General features: G+C 38.1%; 1 protein-coding gene across 4 annotated transcripts in view; it reads right to left on the reverse strand.

Moving 5' to 3' along the window:
* CARMIL1 (capping protein regulator and myosin 1 linker 1) overlaps positions 1-24,046 on the reverse strand; it is a 323,730-nt gene that overhangs the window by 65,589 nt on the left and 234,095 nt on the right. For 3 of the 4 annotated variants that reach the window (XM_032647356.1, XM_032647355.1, XM_032647358.1), the window contains exons 24-26: positions 21,200-21,298; positions 10,069-10,197; positions 9,050-9,181 (exon numbers count right to left, since the gene is read on the reverse strand). In XM_032647356.1, coding sequence (XP_032503247.1) covers positions 9,050-9,181; positions 10,069-10,197; positions 21,200-21,298 — 360 coding nt within the window. The remainder of the gene's footprint in view (positions 1-9,049; positions 9,182-10,068; positions 10,198-21,199; positions 21,299-24,046) is intronic. The other variant, XM_032647357.1, reaches the window with a different exon arrangement.

A 24,046-nucleotide genomic window follows, 5' to 3' on the forward strand; every position in this document is an offset into this window, starting at 1 on the left:
TGAAGGGGACTAGTGAAGCATTATTACGTGGGGACTAGTCTCTCGCTCATATATTCACATGCAAAGCACGATGCCGATGCCAACAGTACAGCCTCTCGTCACACTGTAGGATGAGCAGCAGAGCAGCAGGATGTTTATAAAGATCCTGTGAAAAGCAGGAGAGGAGTGCGGGAGGCAGCCACTTGAGAAGTTTCCGAAAACCACTCGTATTCTGACAGTGCTCTGTCCCCGTGAGAACTCTGAATAATCACTCATTTAGTACATTATTCCAAGAGAGCTACAAGCAATGCCAAATGAGTCAGTTTAAGACAAATCATTTTCCTCTTTGGCATTAAAATAAACATATTCTGTTCCAGATGGAGTAGCAGAGTCCAGCACTCCCGATAAGAACGACCTCAGGTATCAATACGCTGTTTGAATTCTGTCATGTTCATCAATATAGCGTGACTTTCTGAAAGGTCCCCTGCATGACAGTGTTAATTCAGCTGGAATGAACTCCAGACCTAAGGAGGGAAGCCTGGCTTCCGATGTAGATCCCGACGTGAAATTTCTGTGGAATGTTAAGTGCGCAGCGTTAAGTGAAGAACCTTTGCAGATCTCTGCTTTCTGACCTATAAAATTATTTCTAAGGTCTCTTTCTGCTCTACAAATTGACTACTGCATGATTTTTGACCCTAGAAAAAGGAATTTCATCCTGCCCTGGGCATCCAATTCGACAGATATTTTGCAGTTAATTCCCTACCACCATCTCTAGCCCGACAATTTCTACTCTACAAAGTGACTTCATCCATGATTTCCTTTTATCCACATAATAACCCTGTGAGGAGAGGTAGATTTTAGCAAACCCATTTTATAGATGAGAAAACGGAGACTCGGAGGAGATAAGTGACTTCCTCAAGGTCACGCAGCTGGTTACTGGAATAAGTGAGAAGGGGACTCAGGTGTTTCGTCTTCTACTCTTGTTTCCTACTCCAGCCACCCTTTTCCAATGCTCTGCCCATTGCCCAAAGGTGTGTCCCTTTCGGCTCTCTTCATTACCTACAATTTTCATCCCCTAATGCTGGTACCTAATGCCACCATGGTGGATGTTCTGGTGACAGGGTTGGTAAAAAGGGGAGAAAGGATCACAGGATAAATTTGTAATGCAGCCCCCGACCACTTCTTTGTGTCTAGCCCCCAGCTCAGGTCCTTAAACAGCATCTCCTTCCAAGTCCCATGGCCCTCTACACACCAAACCATATTCTCCAACATCCATCCTTCCCATGGCTTCAAATTACTACCTACATTCCAATGGTTCTCAACTAAATGTTTACCTATAGCCACCTACCCAAAACATCCAATGCATATATAATACAGCCTATTAGGAATTTCCACCTGGATATTCTACCATGGCAAGGTCAACTACAACACGCTTGGCCTCCCATTAACCCCACGTAAACAGTAACTGCAACAGCAAAATCAACCATTCTTGCCAAGTTTTTATTGTGAGGTATGGTACCAAACTAGGGCAGAAATTTGCAACTCTCCTTCCACTCCACCTACCTCAACTCCTTCCACCACAACTATCTCTGAAACATGTTAAATTTACTCCTAGACATTTTCTCAAAAGTGGAAATATGCCAAAAATATTACTCATTAGCACAGAATAGAAATTCCTGAAATATCTGGTAAATGCTCAATTTTCTAGCCTCATTTTTTGTCATATCTCTATATTCCCCTTATAACTATTCATATCCAGTTATAGGGCAGTTCCCCACACGATCCAGGCTCTGTCTCCATGCTTTCTACAACTGTTCTCTTAGCCTAGAATCCTGTTCCCCTCTGCAGCCAGAATAAATCACCTGTATGCCTCCCTACTCAGCTCAGCTCAAGCATCACCTCCTGGAGATGTTCCTGCTTGTTCCTTCCACGCCCTTCACACTCCAAACTGCATTTGATGATCTCATAGCATCCAGTGGGGACCTCAGTAATCAAGTGTGTTATAAAACGGTCAAGAAGGCAGTAACCTGGGGATCAAAGAACGCCTTTGAGAATCGATGCACACTCATCCAGAAAAATTGGTGTGAGATTTTACATATAACTTTGGAAGTTCATGGAGAGCCAGAGGCACCAGACTCCAGATACACAACTTGTACCTGATAGCAACTGTGAAGCCCTACCCTCTCTCCCCGGGGCCTAGCACACTTCTTGGAACAATCTCTAAGAAACATATAAAAAGTATTATAAGCTCAGGAACTTACTGAATGTGCGTTCTGAATAGTCCATCATTTTTCTATTGATCAATGATAACTCACTGAAGGTAGCATTATGAAAATTTGCATAGATGTATGGGTCCATTTCTGGGATCTCTCTGTAGCATTGGTCTGTCTGCCTCTGCATACTGTCCTAATTATGATAAGTCCTAATATGTGGTAGGGCAAGACTACCAACCTTCTTGTTCCTCCTCATAAGTGTCTGGGCTTATGAAGAAGCCATATGTTTCACTCTAAGTACTGGTTTAGCGGCATCTCACAGGTTCTGATTACTAACTACTTTATTGCTTAATTATAAATATCCTCTAATTCAAATTTTGCCCTCCCCTTTGACCCTTGGGTTACAAGTAATTTTTAAACTTATAAACATGTGGGGTTTTTCCTTTTAAAATTTTGTTATTAATTTCTAATTTATTTTAAATGAAACCAGAGAATACCACCTTTGAAAATTGTTGAGATGTTCTTATAGACCTCATGTCGAATATTTCACGTATCCTTGCAAAGAACTGATAGTCTCCTATTATTGGCGCACTGATCACATAGGTCCACTAGGTCACAACTGAGAATTCTATTGTTCAAATATTCTTTATCATTATAAAAAATTTTTTCAAATATTCTTTATCATTACTTTATTTACTTGATCTATTAGTTACTGGCAGTCATTTTGAAAGATCTCTACCATAAAAGTAAATGTTATCAATTTTTCTTTGTAATTTTGTCCACTTACTCATATATATAAAGCCATATAATTAAATACACACACAGTTGAAATTATCTCTGGCAAATTGGATCATTTGTCATTATTCACTGATCTATTTTATCTCCAGTAATGCCTTTTTTTTTTTTTGGCCACGCTGTGCAGCATGCGGGATCTTAGTTCCCTGACCAGGGATCGAACCCATGCCCCCTGCAGTGGAAGCGCGGAGCCTTAACCACTGGACCGCCAGGGAAGTCCTAGTGATTCCTTTTCTACTGCATCACTAGATTTTGAGTGAGAGCATTCCTTCTGGTGTGGAACTGAACCTTGTATTACAGGATGTTTAGGATCATTACCTGCCCATGCCAACCCAAAATAATCCCAAGCATTTCCTAATGCTCTTCTTGGTATGCAGTATGACCCCTGGTGCACCGCCTCTGTTTTGGTGGTTACACTAGAAACTTCAACCTGCATACTTTACTTCATGTCTAAAGCAGCACTGTCCAACAGAACTTTCTGAGATGATGGGAATACCTGTGCTGTGCAATATGGGAGCCACTAGCCACAGGTGGCTACTGAGCCCTTTAAATGTGGCTAGTGCAACTGAGAAACTGAATTTTAAATTTCACTGAAGTTTAATTAATTTGCATTTAAATGACCAGATGTGGCTAATGGACAAGACGATGGACAACCCAGATCTAATGTTGATCCCTTAAGTTTTTTCCAGAATAAAACTAGGATGTTAGACTTCTTTTACTCACTCCTAACTGACTTAGATGCTCACTTCTAGTATTTTACTTGCATTTATTCTTAACTTGACAGCAAAAATTAGACATCCCTGTTGTTGTCTCATATGATGTTTCACATTTGGCATTTTCCCTGCTCACTATTCTTTCCTGCAGCTCAGACCCTCTTTCTTTGATAACGTTTCCTTTGTCCTAAAGCATATCCTTTAGATGTTTATTTAGTGTGGTCTACTGGCAGTAAACTATCTTGGATTTTGTTTGGATGAAATGTTTTCATTTCATCCTCATTCTTAATAGTAGGTTTATTGAGTATATAATTCTTGATTTGTTCTCTCAGAAGCATGAAGATATTATTTCATTGTCTTTTTAGCTTCCTATCAAGAAATGAGCTGTTCTGTCCGTCTTAATTTTGATCTTTTTAAAGTAATATGGCTTTTCCTTCCCTCTGGCTCCTTTTAAGATCTTCTCTTTGTCTTCAGTGTTTTCCACTTTTCATTACCATGATTCGAGACATGGATTTGCTTCTATCTTTCCTGTCTGGGTTTCGCTGGACTTCCTGAATCTGAAGATTCTAGCCTTTCATCAATCCCTGAAATTCTCAGCCACCATCCCCTCAATTGTTACCTCTTCCTATTTATCTTCTCTTTCCTTCCGGAAATCTAATTTGGCTTATGTTAAATTTTCTCACTCTATCCATGTTTCTTAACTTTTCTTACATATTCTCCACTTTGTGAGTCTACGTGCACTACCTTGAGACAACTTAAATGAGCAGGCCCTGTGTTTGAAATGTGATAATCAGATTTCATTTTGCATGTATCTTCCAAATGATAGTTAGGAGAATCTATATTTCTTAACTGTAAAAATAACTAATGGTACTTAAACCTTGTACAATATTTGTAAAATAAATTGAGTTAATATCCTTAACATGGCAGCTATGCTCACATATTCTTGCAGTGAACAAATGACTAGCTGTAATTCATTACAAGTAAATACAACTTCCACACTGAAGTGCTCTGAAATTTCTCTTTCTTTTGCTTTGGAAAATATTATATAAAATGTAGGAAAATAAGAAAACTCAGAGAACTCTCCCAGCAAACTGAGTTAGTACTTGCCAAAATGCCACCTACACCCCTCAGGCCTCATTTCCTTGGTAAACCTGATATTTACCAGTGAAGCCCTGGTATTTCACAGTTGAAGCCCTGAGGGAAATGAAGCATTTTCAAGGCCAAAACAAGCATTCTAAAATTTAAGTCCAGAAGGGGAAAATGAAAGTTCCCTTATGTTAAAACATTCAAATCCCACTTATTCATCTACGATTACCCCAGGAATAAATGTTAGGATGAAAAACAAGGAAAACAGGAGGTGAGTTGTCGTTTAAAAACACCTAAAACAGGCCAGTCCAGAGAAAATATCACTTCGTTTCAAAGAAGGACTCTCTCCACACTTACTGCTTTCTTCTCCTCCAGGAAGTTTGCTAAGAAGGCTGGCTCTTCCGGCCATTTCTTTGGCTTTTCTGAACTAGTATTTTTTTGAAAGATGACTCAAAGAGCTATTTGAACTTATTCTTATCCAGAATTCAAAATGTGTACTGCTGGCCATGATACAGGATGAGTAAATATTAAGGATAAAATCTCCCTAATTATCTCGAGACCAAGACAATCCTGCACAAGGAGGCTGAGTCCCAACAAATTAGGTGACTTGCTTGGAGCAAACAGCTAGTAGCAAACCCAGGTCACAAATCCAGGCTTGCTAGTCCCATTATTTTTAATTCACTACAATAAAAACATATTTTTTACAAAAAAGTACATTCACTTTAGCTTTTGCTAGCGTAACATGTTAATCTTAGAGAATTTCAGAAATAGAGAAAGGACTCTTTTTTAACCAAACAAAATATACTACTACTAGTGAAATAAATAAGGACACAGTTGTTTAATTTAAGAAACTGAATATTGATTGTAGTAAAAATACATTCTTTTCCTACATAATTTTAAGGAAATCAAGGTGCCGGAAAGCTATATAAATAGATAAATGGGAATTTTTTTTTTTTAATCATAAAATGATGTCCACTTGTCAGGTCAACTGGAAGGAAAAAGAAAGGAAGTAACTGTCTATAGTCTGTTGAAAGTATCAAAAACTGTGAACTCAGTGAAAGGGAAATTAATAAGTAACATTTAATTAAGAAGTTGTGGTTGAGGATTTGCTTTGATTCATGCCAGAAGTCCCTGAAGGGAAGAGAACTTGCAACTCAAAAGGATTGAGAGTAAAGAAAACAAGGGAGTGGGGAAGAGAAATAATCAGGGCATTTGGGAGCCTGGGACCTCAGAGATAGAATGAGAAAAGCAGGTGATGACACTGGCAAATAAGGAAGCTGTAATGAACGGAGAACACTGGTGACACTGACAAGGGGCCAGAAAGGTCAGCCTCAAAAAATCTGGGGAATGTCTATTTACAGAAAAATATTTTTGGTCCTAAATATATTGTTATTATTTCAGGCTTTTAAAAACTCAAATGCCTTTTACTTTAGACCTCTGCCTTCTACTCCCTTCCAAGAATGACTGGCAAGAGTCAATTCCAACCATCTGGTGTGCTGGGGAGGAAATGGACCAAAATTTCAAGGGATAACTTGTGGTTTAGACCAGTTGAAACAAGTGCCCATAGGAAGCTGACAGGAAAGTTCCAATTGCAACGTTTCATGCTGATTTAAATGACAGTCCATTCTTAGTATATAGGGAATTCTTACAAAAACTTTAAAGGAAAAAGGCAATAGATACAAATATGTAATTTACAAAAGAAGAAATACAAATGGATAATAAAATTACTTGATGCATCACTGGCTATTAAAGAAATCCAAAAGACAAAATGAGATTTTTTTTAACCTGTTACACTGACAAATATTAAAATATAAAAATATTAAAACGTTAAAATGCTTAGTATTGGTGAGGGTGTGACAAAACAAGCAACTGGGTACACTACTGGAAAACAGTTTGTGAATACATACGAACATATAAAATGTGTGTACCATTTGACCTCGGAATGGATCAACTACAGGCATTGACTCTAATAGGATTAATCAGAAATTAGAAAATAAATTATGCTGGCTGTGAGATAATAGAAAATATATATTGGTCTCTGCCCCCAGTTCCTGGCATAGAGCTCCCGAAACCCTTGTAATTTCCTAAGTGATAAGAACACTAGGAGCATCTTTTGTTCTAATATTTGGTCCTTGATCCTGGTTCCTGACACAGGGCTCCTGAAACCCTTGTAATTTCCTGGGTGGTGGGGGTGTCTTTTGCTTTATTGGGTGGGCTCTTGGATGGCTCCTGGATGAGGGCTGGTCACTGGAAAGACCAAGCCATGATTAGAAGCTTGGAATTTTCAGCTCCACACCCCCCTCCTAAGGAGGGCTAAAAATGGAGTTAATGACTGGCCATGGCTACATGACGAAGCCTCCATCAAAACCCCAAAACTATGGGTTCAGAGGGTTGGTGAACACGTGGAGGTGCGGGAGAGCGGTGTGCTCCAAGACAGCATGGAAGCCCTGAAACGTTTCCCACATACCTTGACCTGTATATTTCTTCCATCTGGCTGTTCATCTATATCTTTTATCATATCCTTTAATAAACTGGTAAACATTAAGTGTTTCCCCGAGTTCTGGGAGCCACTCTGGCAAGTTAATTGAATTGGAGGAGGGGTTATAAGAACCTCCGGTTTACTGCCAATTGGTCGGGAGCTCAGGTACAAACTGGACTTCCAGTTGGTATCTGAAGTGGGGCGGGGGCAGTCTTTGTGGGACTGAGACCTTAAACTGTGGGATCTAATGCTATCTCCAGGTAGATAGTGTCTGAATTGAGTTAAATAGTAGGACACCCAGCTCGGGGGGGGGGGGGGGGGGGGGGGCGGGGGGGGAGCCCCTCACATCTGGTGACCAGAAGTGTCAAAAGTGAGGAGTTCTGTGTGAAAGTAAAGGAGAGACACAGAGGAGGACTGAGCTTCTCCAGTACACTGGGACATCTATACAATGAAATACCATGTAGCCACTAAAAGGATGATTGATGAGTACTCACTGATCTAGAATTGTATTCACGATATTGTACCAAATATAAAAAAAGTACATGTAGTATGATCACATACGTAAAATTGTGTGTGTAGACAGAGAATGTTTGGAAATTCACTAAAATATTAAAAATGATGCTGTCTCCGGGATTTCAAGTGATTTTTACTGTTCAAATGTTTCACAAAGAGTAGTTTCATTTTTTACAGTCAGAAGTAAATCAGCAACAAAGATGACTTTATTTTAAATGTGTAAGAAAGTATCCTTTTTACATATTTGATCCTTCATGGAGGATAAAACAAGTGCTGTTAGGTAACAACTGATCTAGCAGAACTCTCTATCAACCAACCAATCCTTTTCCTACCCCTTTGTCTTTGCTCAGAATGTATTCAAAATAACCACGGTTAAGTAAAATAAAAATGATACACAAGAGTCTCTCTGTATTGTACTACAGGAAGAAAGGGCTTAAACGCCTAAATAATCCACAACGTTCTCTCCCACGTTAATTAAATTTACAAACAGAATAATTAGCATGTTGCAAAGTTATGACTGAGCTGCTCATCAAATCCCTCTGAGCTATAGCAATTGTGTTCTCAGAAGAAAACGAACCAAATAAACACAGAAATTTAGACAAGGTCTTTTTAAGGCATCCTTGAACAGATTGAAAATGATGAAAACTTTCAGAAAGTGAAATGTCTTCTGCTGTAGCTGTTTTTTGAAGTTACCTTAGGAAAAAGCTGGTCTTAGGTTACTCTCGTCACTTAAATTTCAAAGACTTTTTTTTTTTTTTTCAACCTATGAGCCTATAGACAAGTCTCTGCTACTTTGGGTGCCTTGTAACTTCATTCTAAATCCCTCTTTAATCTTTCAACCAGCTCTTTACCTAGTGGCAAACTCTCCATATACGCAGCAGCTTGTGTGAGCACAGAGCTCCGTCATCTCTCCCATTCTCTAAATCGAATGTAGTAACAGGAGATATTTTTTCATGAAGCAGACTTCTCTTTCTAAGCAAAAATCAATCTTTCCCTTATCAGTGGCAACCTGTCATACGTTAAATACGGTTAGAGATTTACCATCAAAAACAAAATTAAATTTGATAGGTTTTACTCGACCTTATTATGCAAAAAGTTATTCCAAAAACTACAGATGAAGCTGGGAGAGGCACGGTATTCAATTTGTACTACATGTGCACACGTGCGCGCACACACGCGCCTATAAGATATAGGATAGCATGGTATGAAATGCTATCATACATAGTTAAGTCATAACGATTCCATTTTCCAAAATAACAGAAACCACAAACCTTGAGTTGTTCATCTACAACTCTCGTAACTTCTCCGGCCATTGATTCCAGGGTCTCCTGAATTGGACTGGATAACAAGCCACTGGCTCCCGCCCAAGATGCACCACCAACGTGGTATAAATTTGGTAACAACTGTAAGAAAAATAAAAGTAACCTCTCCATAATAAATATTTAAATAAGCACCAAAGTCACTGCAGAGTTCATAAAACAGGGTTGAGAAATACTAGAGATAAACAAAGATCGTCTTGATGAAAGGCCCTTTATACCAATTAAAAAACTGAGGTCCAGCTTTAAACCCAGAAGAACAGTACCTTACCTGTTTGTGCCTTAATGTCTTCATCTCGGGGGTGAGAGTATTTGACTAATCCACGAGGTTCCTCCTACTTATAAAATTTAATGACTGTGTGATTCTAATAGCAGAGCCTGGACCAGATCCCAGGTTTTCTGACTCCCAGTTAGTCCTTTCTCTATGAAGTCACACTTTGGGGACCACAGTCTAAGTTGAGAGAAGCTTCCTTTCAGAGGTGACAGAGGAGAATTTCGTGCTATCAGTTTGGCAGTAGAATCACGTGCAATGAGTTGCTACTCACTGAAACTACAACTACCTCCCAGTTACCTAGAACCTGATTATACCCTTTGTAAATCACACTGACCCTCTGCTTTTAATTCTATACAGCCGGCTGGCTGTATCCGAGGCTGCAGAACCCGCGGATAAGGAGGCCCACCTGTGCTACACCATTTTCTATATAAGGGATTTGAGCATCCACAGAGTTTGGTATCTGCAGGGGGTCCTGGAACCAATCCCCTCGCAGATTCTGAGGGACAACTGTATTTTGATTATTGGTAATTAGCACGGGTACAGAAAGGAGGCAAAGACTAACTCAGTTCACCTTGCCACTTGTTAGTAACCTTGAAATCGGGTAGAAAAGTAAATTTAGTTAGAACTAGTTTCTAAAACTAGTTTAAGAAGTTTAAAGTCTTTTTATTCCACAGGACTCGTAGCTGGAAGTGAAACTCACCGTTTTAGAGTTCTTCGCATCACGCATGAGCCTTTCTGCTGATTTTAGATCTTCCTGGACAGCATCTCCCCCACAGTTTCGTAAAGAGTTGAGATGATCTTGTACTTTCACACATATTCTGTCAATCATCTGCTCCACACGTAACAAGGAGAGCAAGCACCCAAGTCAGCACAGCCAATGTTCCGACAAAAGGAAACACTGAATGAGGATGAATACTTCTCCTAACTGGAATCTTCAAGAAGACAGCTTATAGCCAATTATTAATTTATCTATTTCTATAAGAAACCTTTAGCAACGTTAATTCCAAACAAACATGTAAGGGGTTTTGGTCCCCTCTCCTGCCTTAGGAAATGCAGCATGTAGAACAAAAGTGAATATTTCTCGATGATTCAGAATCTCATAGCTACTCAGTGACATTGTGCTTGATAGCAACTCTCCTTCATTAATTTTTATTGAGTACCCTCTATGTGTCAGACATAGTGCTGGGTACTGAGGAAACAGAAAAAGGAGATGTACAACTCTGAGGCAGCTGATGACAAAATGATGCCCACAGCCAGTTGGTCTCAATATTACGGAAATCAGAACATCCCTGGAAATTAATATTTTTTAATTAGTTCAATTATATCAGGTAATTTTCTACCAAAACAAGCATAAGCTGAGGTTTTATTATATTAACATAGGCAATAATAAAGTTAATAACATCTAGTTTCTATTCTATTAAGGTCCTTCTCCCATGTTAATTACATCTGAATCACGTTCAGATGTTTCATGGATTTAAACATAAAACCCACAGGGTACTGGCAGATCACTACTGTGGACAAAAACTAGTACAGAAGGGTAAGATTATGCTCTATTCTATTTGTATGTATAAAGAGAAACGTGAACAAAGCTATCTGAACAAAAAGACAACTACAGGGTGGTTTTAAAAGTTTCTCCAATATTTTTTTAGTAGATCTTTATTGGAGTATAATTGCTTCACAATACTGTGTTAGTTTCTGTTGTACAACAAAGCGAATCAGCCACACGCACACACATATCCCCATATCCCCTCCCTCTTGAGCCTCCCTCCCACCCTCCCTATCCCACCCCTCTAGGTCATCGCAAGGCTAATCTCCCTGTGCTGTGCGGCTGCTTCCCACTAGCCATCCATTTTACACTTGGTAGTGTATATATGTCAATGCTACTCTCTCACTTCATCCCAGCTTCCCACCCCTCCACCTCAGGTGTTCAAGTCTATTCTCCATGTCTACATCTTTATTCCTGCCCTGCCACTAGGTTCATCAGTACCATTTTTTTTTCTTTTTTAGATTCCATATATATGTGTTGATCTGAGCTGCAGGTTGTCTATTCTTTAAAAAAATACTATTTATTCCCCAGAGACCCTACATATCAAGTCGTATCCTTCCTGATAATTCATTCAGCAGAGGTGACGATCCAGCAACAACCTCTTTTATTTAAATTCACACTTCTCTGTTTAGTTTGAATTATTTGGTATAACAGCTATAGGAAGCCAAAATGAGCCCTCCTTCCCCCATAAATTCCACCATAATAGAAACTTTACTACACTGCTCAGCAAACTGAAGGTCTGATTATAGAGCCCGCGTCTACCTGCTGCAGCATCACCAGTTCTCCTGCCTTTCTCTTTTAAAAAATCAGGTTCGTAACGTCTACTCCATCTTCTTTTCTAGTGTATGATGAAGACAACCCAGTAAAATAACATCACTCAAAGCACTTAGTCTCTTGACAAAGGGTCAGTGATGCTAATGTTGATGTATGACCTCTAAAAATGGTTCGTTATTCACCTGACCCAGAAAACCCCACAAAATCATGCAAGTCGAGAGGTTCAAATCTTCACGTTCACTTTAAGAACACTTGTGAAACTGCCCAGGCCATTAAGGGTACACATATCCGAAAAGCCACCAAGTATCTGAAGGATGTCACTTTAAAGAAGCAATGTGTGCCATTCCGCCCTTACAGTGGTGGAGCTGGTAGGTGTGGCCAGGCCAAACAATGGGGCTGGACGCAGGGTTGGTGGCCCAAAAAAGAGTGCTGAATTTTTACTGCACATGCTCAAAAATGCAGAGAGTAATGCTGAACTTAAGGGCTTACATGTAAATTCTCTGGTCACTGAGCACATCCAGGTGAACAAAGCCCCCAGGATAGGGTGCAGGACTTACAGAGCTCATGGTCAGATCAACCCATACGTGAGCTCTCTCTGCCACACTGAGATGATCTTCACTGAAAAAGAACAGATTGTTCCTAAACCAGAAGAGGAGGTTGCACAGATGAAAAAGATATCCCAGAAGAAACTGAAGAAACAAAAACTTATGGCCTACTAATAAATGACACAAAAAATAAATGCAAATAAAAGTAAAAAAAAAAAAAAATGAACAGCTCCTATGACTGTAAAATGTACTGAGGCTACATAAGCGAGCTATGTGCAACTCTCGTAGGAAAAAGAAGTTACATGAATAATGCTTCTCATATAATAATCATCTCCCTAACCAAAATCTAAGCTTGTAGGCAGGGATCACATCTTAATTTTCTGCATTTACACAGAGTCCTGAAGAGAACTATGTTTTTTTTAATCTTAATTGACATAAATTCCAGCTCTTCCAACTATTGTATTGATCTGTGCTTTCTGAAACAAAAATGGTCATCAATAATTCATATCTCACCAAGAATGAACACCTAATTTCAAGAAACAAAATGAACCCCATACTAAGAAAGGAACTGATATACATCTGAGGCCACAAAAGACTAATTTGAGAGGCATGTGGATGTGGTACCATAAAACTGATCATCTTTAATAATCCTGAGAGGCCAGAGACCCTTGAAGCGTGTGCCATTAAGCATACACCAAGGAGAGAGGGTCCAAATGAACTCAGCAAAATGGTCTTTAAGTAGAACTTTTAAAATCACATCCAAAAGAAACATAAAAATTTCGTTCTTCGATTCAAATAAGACATTAAATCTCACAAGTCTCAAAGATTCTTCTGTACACACACTTGCTAAGGTTCAGCACAGCCCAACAGATCACATTCAGATGCTTTGCAACTAAAGACCTCAAGGCCCAGAAAAGTGCAACTACTTAAGATGACACAGAACAATTACACAGAGGACCAACTGGAGATTTTGAAAACAGGAAACCAAGGATTTTGACTCTCAGTTCATATTCAAGTCCCTAAGATACACAAATAAAAACAAAGGAAACTGCAGTCTGAAAGACTGTCACCTCTTTGGTAATGAAAGACCTCAGGGTAGATGACTGCATTTGGGCTCTTGATTTTCAACTCCCTACTTTACCCTAAGCCCTAGTGTTCCATTTTCTAAAGCACCCCAGGAAAGTTGTTAACTGCCATAGTTTGAGAAGCTCACTTTTTTCCAAGGAAATGTACTTGGACTTGGTCTTCTTTGAGCCCTCATCTGTCTTCCCATGTTCTTCTACAGGTCACATGTCTTCCCCCTTGAGAGCACTCTGAACAGTCACAAGCTCTCTTCCATGTGACAGTCTTGCCCATGTTTGAACACAACTATCTTTTCTTCTCTAATCTTTTCTTCTTCAGGATTGACATTCCCAGTTCCTTCTACCATTCTAATGTGACACCATTGTGTGGTCCCTGACTGCCACCCCCCCCGTCCACCCCAGGTCACTTCTCTGAATTCTTCCTCCATCTAAGACCATCACAAAACATGCCCCCCCCCTCAATAAAATAGATTGTAACACAGGAAGAGTGGATCAGTAAGCTGAACGGGGCTATCACCTTTCTTAACGTAGAAAATATACTTTCATTTATGTGGTATAAGTCAAATTGGCTTCTTTGGCAACTAAATCACACAGCAACTCAAATGTCACTTGGTGGTGACCACTTAGGCTTTTCCAAACATACTGGGCTATAGAACCCAAGTGCAGAACTTAGAACCATTAGCAATAAATGCTATCTTTGGTTGCTTGCAACTTGTTACAACCGTTCTCAGTCCCAGCAAATAGCTTACTCGTGGAAAATTTTATCTTCCTCCACATCTATTTCTTTATTCAATTCAAAAGAAATATACTCAACACCTTGCACTGAATGAGATACAGTCCTGAGTAAGATATACCCTTTGCCACCAAGCAACGTAAAAATCTAGAAGTGGAAAGACATATTAACAATAACACAAGATATAAAGTTTGCATAATGTAATATCCACAAAGACAGGTACATTTTGTTCACTGCCAAAGCTCCATCTCCTGTAACAGTGCCTGCCATATCACAGACCCTTATAAGTGTTTATTCGATGACTAAATAAATGACAGAAAGTTCTAAAGGATTTCAGTCAAGGGAGGGATCACATGTAGCTGATGTTGAAGGTAGCTTTTAGACTGGGTCCTGAAAGATTTCTACAAACTGAGAAAAGAGAAGGGAATTTTAAAAGCAAAGAATGAACATAAAAGCAATGGCATATCCAGCCACTCGTGATTCCTATTTCCTGATTAGGAACAGAGGTACCTTATTGTGGGAGATCAGATTGGAATGCTGAGTTGAGGCAAGACTGTGTAAGACTCAGGCACAGGCTAAGGAGTTCAAACACCGTGTACAAGGCATAGAACATCTATTCCTCCAGCTTCTCCCACAATTGTGAAGATCTAAAAATTTCTTACCCCATAACACTCACAGTGACTCTGCTTCCCTGATACAAAGGAAAAGGGCTGTAAAAAGCACAAGGAGAAAAGAAAATACACAGACTGCCAACAAACACACGAAAGAATGCTCAACATCATTAATCATTAGAGAAATGCAAATCAAAACTACAATGAGATATCATCTCACACCAGTCAGAATGGCCATCATCAAAAAATCTACGAACAATAAATGCTGGAGAGGGTGTGGAGAAAAGGGAACACTTGCAATGCTGGCGGGAATGTGAATTGGTTCAGCCACTATGGAGAACAGTATGGAGGTTCCTTAAAAAACTACAAATAGAACTACCATATGACCCAGCAATCCCACTACTGGGCGCAGACCCTGAGAAAACCATAATTCAAAAAGAGTCATCTACCAAAATGTTCATTGCAGCTCTAGTTACAATAGCCAGGAGGTGGAAACAACCTAAAGAAGATGTGGCACATATATACAATGGAATATTACTCAGCCATAAAAAGAAACAAAATTGAGCTATTTGTAGTGAGGTGGATGGACCTAGAGTCTGTCATACAGAGTGAAGTAAGGCAGAAAGAGAAAGACAAATACTGTATGCTAACACATATATATGGAATTTAAGGAAAAAAAATGTCATGAAGAACCTAGGGGTAAGACAGGAATAAAGACACAGACCTACAGGAGAATGGACTTGGGGATGTGGGGAGGGGGAAGGATAGGCTGTGACAAAGTGAGAGAGTGGCATGGACATGTGTACACTACCAAACGTGAAATGGATAGCTAGTGGGAGGCAGTCGCATAGCACAGGGAGATCAGCTTGGTGCTTTGTGACCACCTAGAGGGGTGGGATGGGGAGGGTGGGAGGGAGGGAGACGCAAGAGAGAAGAGATATGGGAACATATGTATATGTATATCTGATTCATTTTGTTGTAGAGCAGAGGCTGACACACCATTGTGGAGCAATTATACTCCAATAAAGATGTAAAAAAAAAAAAAAGCACAAGGAGACATAGAAGATGAATAAACTAGTTTTTGCAGTGCTTGTAAAAGAAGACATAGGAGGGAGTTAATAAAAAGCTTTAACAAGAGGAGAGGCAATAGAAACAGAAAGAAAAGAATGGCTGTAAAAGACACCTTGAAGGTAAATGGGCAGTGAATAGTGACCTTGGATGAAGAAAGCAAACGAGGCATCCAAGATGACTCCAGGAGCTCTATCCTCAGCGAATGATGATGTCACTGAGAGAAACGGCAAAATTGGTTGTTCCAAGGGATGAGTTTGGTCTTAGTGACCGTGCTATATCAGAGGGCCATCTGCATGAAGATGCTGAAGAAGCAGTTGGAAAAAAGGATTTTCTGGAAAGAAACAGGGACTGAGAGGACAGATCCAGGAGTCATCCACAGATGAGAGAGTTAAAAATGGCAGAAGCAGATCATATAGCACTAAGTACAAAACTCTGAAAAATGATTGCATTTGAAGGATAAAACGAGAAAGTTATGTAGGAAGGAGACAAAGAGCAGCAGAAAAATATTCAGAACAGCACACTGTTGGATGAACCAAGAAGTGCGTCTTAAGAAGGATGAAACAGTCTATAATAATGATAATAATCGTGATAATAAAAATATAGCTACAAACAATGTTTACCAGTGAGGAGCCAAGTACTTTGCACGCATCACCTCACTGAATTGTCACAGCACCTTCTGAGTCATTTTCCCCATATTTACAGATGAAATCAAGCCATAAAGAGGTTAGTAAATGACTAACAACAGTTCCCACCGAGAGGGAATAGCAGAGCCTGTACTTAAATCCAGGTCATCTGACTTGACAGCCCAAGTTCCTGACCACTACACATACGGACGGCCTCCTTTCATCAAAAGACGAAGAGGGAGAAAAGGCCTCTGACTCGGTGACCAGGTCCATTGAGAGCCATCTCGGCAGACAGATTGGGACAGAGGGCACATTCTGAAAGGTTGCAAAGTGAGTGGGTAGCAAAGAAGTCATGAAAGCAAGTATAAAAACCTGCACATGAAAGGAAGGAAAGAGAGTGTGCTAAGTAAATAGGCCTAGGCAATAAAATTGTTTTGTTTTTTCTTTTAAGGGTGAGAAGGCTTAGCATAGGTTATCAATTCTGGGCCTGTCTTTGTAAATAAAGTTTTATTGGAACAGCCACACTCATTCATGAAGATATTGTCTATGGCTGTTTTTGCTCTACAATAGCACAGCTGAGTAGTTGCAACAGAGACCATACAGGCTGTAAAGCCTATTTACTGTTTGGTTTTTTATAGAAGAAGTTTGCTAACTCTTGAGTAAGAGGGTTTATAAGATGGAAAAGAAGCGATCAAAAGCAGAGGTGGAAAAAAAAAAAAAGCAGAGGTGGAATGTTGAGTCATGTGAAGGTCAGAGGTGGAGTGTCGTCATGTGAAGGTCTTTCCTAAACAAAGACCAGAGACAAAATCAAATATGCGAACAATTATGAGACTTCAATGTTTCACTGAAACATATTTAATCCCTCAGTGTCACCGGGAATGATGACTGGCTATGCGGTTGGCAGAAGTAGTCACAGAGGGTCTATTCTTTCTGTGTTCCTATTTCTGGAAACTTCAATAAGAAGTTTCAATAAGAAGGAGATAAATCTCTCCCTAAGGTCACTGAAACAATTAAAGTCTGAAAACTGCTAATCATCATGTCCTAAGAAATCCCTAAAGCAAAAAGGTGGCAGTATACCTACTACATAATGACTCAAATAATTCAGAACGATTTATTCACCCATGCAGAATGAAACATCTGTATATGCCTCCTGTGTATAATTTCCTCTTGATTGAGAAGACGAAACCTACTTTTAAGAATTAGCATTAAAGGTTGTGGCAGTAATTTTTTTGGATGAGCAAAACCCCTGTAAATGAGTAAAAAAGTTTAAAGGATATTGTATTGAGAAAAGCCTGCATTATGGTAGCTCATAAAGGAACCCAAGGCAAAGGTTCTATGTAAGATTTTAGCACTCTCATTGCTTTTAATGTTAAACACTAAAACCAGGAAATAACAGTAAACCATAAAGTACTAAAGGCTAATATTGGTCCGCTGCAGGAAAAAAATTTAGATTTTTTAAGGCACTGGTAAGATCAAAATAATGTTTTCCTTCTCAAAACTCCCTGTTACTTCACTAATATTCATAATTACTGTTTATCTTTTTCTTAACCGTATCGCTTTACTTTTTCTTATATAAATAATACATGCTTACTGTAAAGCATTCAAACAATACTGTGAAGTATAAGAGAATAAAAATCACCTAATCACAGCACCTGAGAGAACCATCATTAACATTTTAGTGAACACTCTTTCACAAATCTCTATGTATATCTACGCAGTCATCCATATAATTTTACCTACTTAAATATTACACACAACTCATTTATTATGGACATCGTTACTTCATTCTCTTTTAAGAAAAAGGAACAACAAAAAATTAAAATGACACTCCATCCCAAAGCAGTAAAATACATATTCTTTCCAAGAGCACATGGAACGTGCTCCAGGACAGATCACATGCTGGGCCACAAAACAATTCTCAATATATTTAAGAAGATTGAAAGCATACCAAGCATCTTTTCTGATCAGTATAAGACTAGAAATCAACTACAAGAAAAAAAGTGCAAAACCACAAACATGTGGAGGCTAAACAATATGCAACTAAACAAGCAATGGATCACTGAAGAAGTCAAAGAGGAAATCAAAAAACACCTGTACACAAATGAAAATGGAAACACAATGATCCAAAATCTACGGGACGCAGCAAAAGCAGTTCTAAGAGGGATGTTTATAGCAATACAAGCCTATCCTGGGAAACAAGAACAATCTCAAATAAATAACGTAACTCTGCACCTAAAGGAACTCATAAAAGGAGAACAAACAAAACCAAAGTTAGTAGAAGGAAAGAAATCCTAAAGATCAGAGTGGAAATAAAAGAAATAGAGAAAAAAAAAAAAAAAAAAGAAAAGAAAAGATTAATGAAGCTAAGAGCTGGCTCTTTGAAAATATCAACAAAACTGATAAACCTTTAGCCAGACTAATCAAGAAAAAAGAGAGAGAGGGCTCAAATAAATAAATCAGAAATGAAAGAGAAGTTACAAGTGACATTACAGAAATACAAACAATAAGAGATTACTACAAATATACACCAATAAAATGAACAATCTAGAAGAAATAAATTCCTAGAAACATACAATCTCCCATGACTGAATCAGTAAGAAATAAAAAATATGAACAGATGAATTACCAGTAATGAAATGAAATCAGTAATAAAAAAAAAAAAACTCCCAACAAACAGAAGTCCAGGACCAGATGGCTTCACAGGTGAATTCTACCAAATACTGAGAGAAAACTTAACACTTATCCTTCTCAAAGTATACCAAAAAACCGAAGAGGAAGAAACACTTCCAAAGTCATTCTATGAGATGAGTGTTACCCTGATACCAAAACCAAAGAATTAAATTGACATCTGCCCAAGGTAAGAATTAATTAAAAAATTAAAATGACATCTGCCCAAGGTAAGAAAATAGAACAAACCATACAAAATGGTCTCAAATGACAAAACTTTCCCTACCAGTCAGTTCCTCTCAATCTGCTGAAATAAACATTTTTGAAAACCCTCTGTTTTAATTCTTTTAGTGGCTTCCATTTTAACTTTAAATAGTAGATTTACATCTGTATTTTTTATTTATGAATTATAGAATATAGACTATTCCATGAAACAAAAAGTAAAAACTTAGTATACTTATACTACCACTCACCTTTCTCCCACTTCAACTCCTAATTTTAATTAGTTTCATTACTTTTACATTAAAATTTCCAAAATGTAAATTTTTTTAGTGTAGCAATAATTAGGTGTTCCCTTCCTGTCTAAGTTGATATTAAAATTTTAAGTCCACTAAAATGCAGGTATAGAATTATGATCATGGAATTCACAGAGAAAGAAATGTAATCCTGTATCTTTTAATTCTGCAGCTCAAAGCAGATTTTCCCAAAGTGGCAACTTTTTAAAGCTTTCTTTCAGCTCTTACAACTTCTATGATTTCGTTTCTGGTTCAGTTTCTTATTTATACCTCGTATTGTATACTTTCTTGTTTTTCTTTGTTACGCTGGAGAATTTCCTCAAAAAGCCTTTTTTCATATGGAATACTGGGGGTAAAATTTCTGGGTCCACGTCTGAGTACAGTTTTAGTCTGCCCTTGCATCTGTTTGATAAAATGACTAGATATAGAATTCTTGGTCCAAAACAAATCCCCCTCTGAACCTCATTTGTTTCTAGTAATTGAGATTGATGCTAAGAATTGGTTCCAGTTCCCTTGTAAGATAGCCTGTTTATTCTGTCTGGAACTCTTTAAGATGTTTTTTCTTTATTTTCGGTGTTCTGATGAGGTGTGGGCCTTTACCCATTCATCCATATCAATTTCAGTAGGTCAACCCCAAGATTCATATGAAATGCTTTTCTATTATTTTCTCTTTTTTAACTTTTTCTGTTACGTCTCTTTTTAAATTTCGAGGTTCCTATTAGAAGGCTATTGGTCACTTTTAATCTCTTCATGACTCTGACTTACTTTTCTCTCATATATTTTATCTTTTTACTGCATGTTTTAAGATTTTCTCTTGTTTTCTACCAGAGAAACAGCTTAATTTGTGCCCTATTGGTTAATTTAATTCTATATTACAGTTTTCATATTTTCAACTGTTAAGCATTGTTTCTTATTCTGTGATTATTCTTTTTCATCGCAGCTCATTCCTATTTTATGGATATAATATTGTCTCAATTCCTTCTGAACTTATTACAATATTTTTTTAAAGTCCTCTGCTGTACTCTGAATTATCTGAGCTCAGTTCTTAGGTTTATCTTCTTCTCTCTTTGACATCCTATAGGTTTTCCTCAAATATCTTACGATCCTTGGTTTTGGTTAATATTTTTGGAGGAAAACATTCCATACTTTTTTTATTCTAAAGTTGGGTAGAGAGAAGAGGAATGAAGTAAAAAACAGTTTAGTTTCTCTTTAGCACTTGTGTTAATTAACAGTCAACAAATTCTTAATTATTCAGAAGAATAATTCTTAACAAATTCTTAATTATTCAGAAGAATCTGGGAATTTGTTTCCTACTCATAGAAGTGAGAGGGAGTAGAAGAAAAAGAATAGGATGTCTCCAAAGTAGCAAATTTGGTTACCCTCAGACTTTTATCATCTGTAATCCAGGGTTCCTAATAGCTGTATAGAAATCTAAGATACACCTTACTGACAATCTTAAAAGGCAGAAATCAACAATGAAAAATGCATATTTAGCATTTCTAAACTCTACTTAACATTTGTTGTCATTTTCAGAAACACATTCTTACTGCCCCATTGGGAATGACTCTAACGATAAAAATCCTTGGTCCCTGGCTCTTTAAAGGGTCAGTTCAGCATGTGTAAGAGGAGGAACTGTCACTGGGAGAAGACTGGCACCTTCTTACCTGCTGCGTGGTGCTGGTGACAATGCCCTGCTGTAGGCGGTAGGCCTGCTCTTGAAGGTATTTTCTAGTCTCGTGATTCCGGAGCAGATAGTTTTCTATCTGGAAATTAAGCACATGTCTCTCTCAAGAACACATTTCGACTCAGCAGAGAGTAAAACCATAAGTGCAACAGCCAGTTGCTAAACTGAAGACCCAAGCAACTAATTCACACATCCTGCCAGGGCCTTGACCCCACAAAACGTATGAGATGGGGAAACTGGCTATTGTCGTGATGCATTATGGGTGTTTTTAGTTCGAAATTTCACTCGCAGGTAACCAGGGTAATTTTTATGTGACTCAGTAGTTGACAAAGATGAGCAAGTGTTTAATTGCCTGCAGGGTTAGAGACCCCTTTTAGTGACTTCTCATCACTTTCCTGTACACGATCGCAATCTTTCTCTCTCACAGATTTTTAACCACTAAACAGTTCAGAAGCTAAATAAATACCCCTACAGTGTATGGATGGTCCTTTCTGAACCCCTTGGCCTTATCCACCAGCACTCAGAAAATTCTTTATTTTAAGGGAAAAAAGGAGAAAATAGGTACAAAATTGGAAGGTTACAGGCTGGTACAACTCAAAACCATATACCAATTTCCTTAATCCACCAGGTTTACATGTTTTCTCAAAAACAGGAATGCTTTTAGCAAAATTACCAAAAATAAGAAAATGGATTTCTACAGAAAATGAGAAATCTTGAAGTTGCTTGACAATCTATATTTTTATACATAGACAATGTTTTATGAAAAATTCAAACATACAAATGATAACTAGATTGAAATAAAGTATTGAAGAATAACAATATACAATGGATATATAATACACTGAAAAATGTAAACTATTGATTATAATGAATACCTATTAATGTGTTTTTTTAAAGAATGATTGAGATGATTAAGTATGCCATCTATTTTTTTTCAGTTGTTGTTTTTATTTGTTTTCATAATGCAACTTAACCATTTGGCTTCTAATTTGTCACTACAGTTCCCTGGTTAAGAATTTCTAGTAACTGTGAGGCTTCCAGGATTGTTACATTTTCATTTTCATTTTGCATATGCTAAAATGACTACTACTTAATACCGATTAGGAATAATTAAAATACAGGCTATAATTATCATCATCCTTGGAAATCATAAAGCAGAACAAAATGTACCATTCTACTAAACATAAATGAAGGCATTATAAAAAAAGATCCCTGAAATGAAGCATCATTAAAGTGACACATTAATACCATGACATTATATTACATTAATTTTCTCTTGCTGCTTCCCAAGAAGTCATCTCTTTCCAAGGTGACATTACCATCAAGGTAGAATGTCTTTGCTAAAAAAAGATTCTGCCTAAAATATGACAGGCACACACTGCCACCCAGCTTTGGGTGATTTTGTTTTATTCTTCTACATTTGGCCTCATTAAGCCATGGCCATGGGCCAGTTCTGAGAGCAGCTTGTTTATTCAAGAGGCTCAGCTCACACACAGGCAGTACACCCAAGGCTGGCCCATGCGCTTCCAGGCCTTCCCCAGGTGCACCAACAGTGCTTCACAGACTGAGCCTGGAGGGAATATTTTAGAAAAATAAAATAAAATTCATTGCTCATTTCTAAAAGCTAGTGCAAGGGTAAGGAAGAAAAACAATGCTTAAGTGTCTTTAATAACGGTGAAAGTTATTTGTTGAAAGTATTTGCATCTGGAAAGTTTACAAGGTAAACTTTCCTTCTGTGCACCATTAGAGACCAAGACAGAGAACCAGGACAGGACAGGGGCCTGACTCAGGTCAAAAGGAAAGAGGAAGAGCCAAAAGTGTCATTTATCACATTTGCCAGTACCCCTGGGCAGCAGTGACCTGGGAGACAGTCTACAGTCAGTCAGACATCTTCAGTCTCATTGCTGAAAATAGCAGCAGCACAGAAGGCAAAAAAATTCTGTTTTAATAACGGAAACTTATATTTAAAAAAAATAAAGACTGAGTATAGAATCACAATATTGTTTTATCAGTAGAGTAAAATTAAAGAGCCATAATTCTTCCAGAGGACAGTGCCGTTAAAATGAAAACTTGAATATATAAGAGCATAGTTAAATACTATAGGGGAAAAAAACAATAAACATGAGCTTTAAAGTCACCAATTTTCATTTTAAAAAGACACAACTTTTATAATTAATATATTTGCATACTCTGCATTTGCTCTTTGTTTCTTCTTTTAACCTCCCCTCTTTTTCTGCCTTCTCTGGTTTTAAGTATTGTATATGATTGAATTTTTCTCTCCTTTCTTAGAATATTAAGTATACTTCTTTATAAATATTTTAGTGGTTTCCCTAGTGTCTGCAATATACATTTACAATTCATCCAACTCCTCTTTCAAATAACACTGCAGTTGTCCCTTGAACAAACAGGTTTGAACTGCACAGGTCTGCTTATAAGTGGATATTTTTCAGTAGTGAATACTACAGCATACATGGTCCATGGTTGGTTGAATCCATGGATGAAGACAAGAAGGGCCAACTGTAAGGTATACTCAGATTAAGCCCCGTGCTGTCCATGGGTCAACTGTATACCATTTCACAAATAGTGCAGGTACATTACAAGGGAGTATCACCAATTTCTCCCTTTCACCCCTTGTAACACTGCTGTCTTAGAAAGTATTTCTTCTTTATTTTTGAAGGAAAATATTGCTAGATACAGAATTCTAGGCTGCTGGGGTTTTGGTTCAACACTTTAAATAAATATTTCACTCTACTTCTTGCTTGCATGCTTTGTGGCTCAAAGTCTGATGTAATTCCTACCCTTATTTCTCAATATGTAAGGTATATTT

This window comes from Phocoena sinus, chromosome 11, assembly GCF_008692025.1.
Source record: "Phocoena sinus isolate mPhoSin1 chromosome 11, mPhoSin1.pri, whole genome shotgun sequence".
NCBI classification, from domain to species: domain Eukaryota; kingdom Metazoa; phylum Chordata; class Mammalia; order Artiodactyla; family Phocoenidae; genus Phocoena; species Phocoena sinus.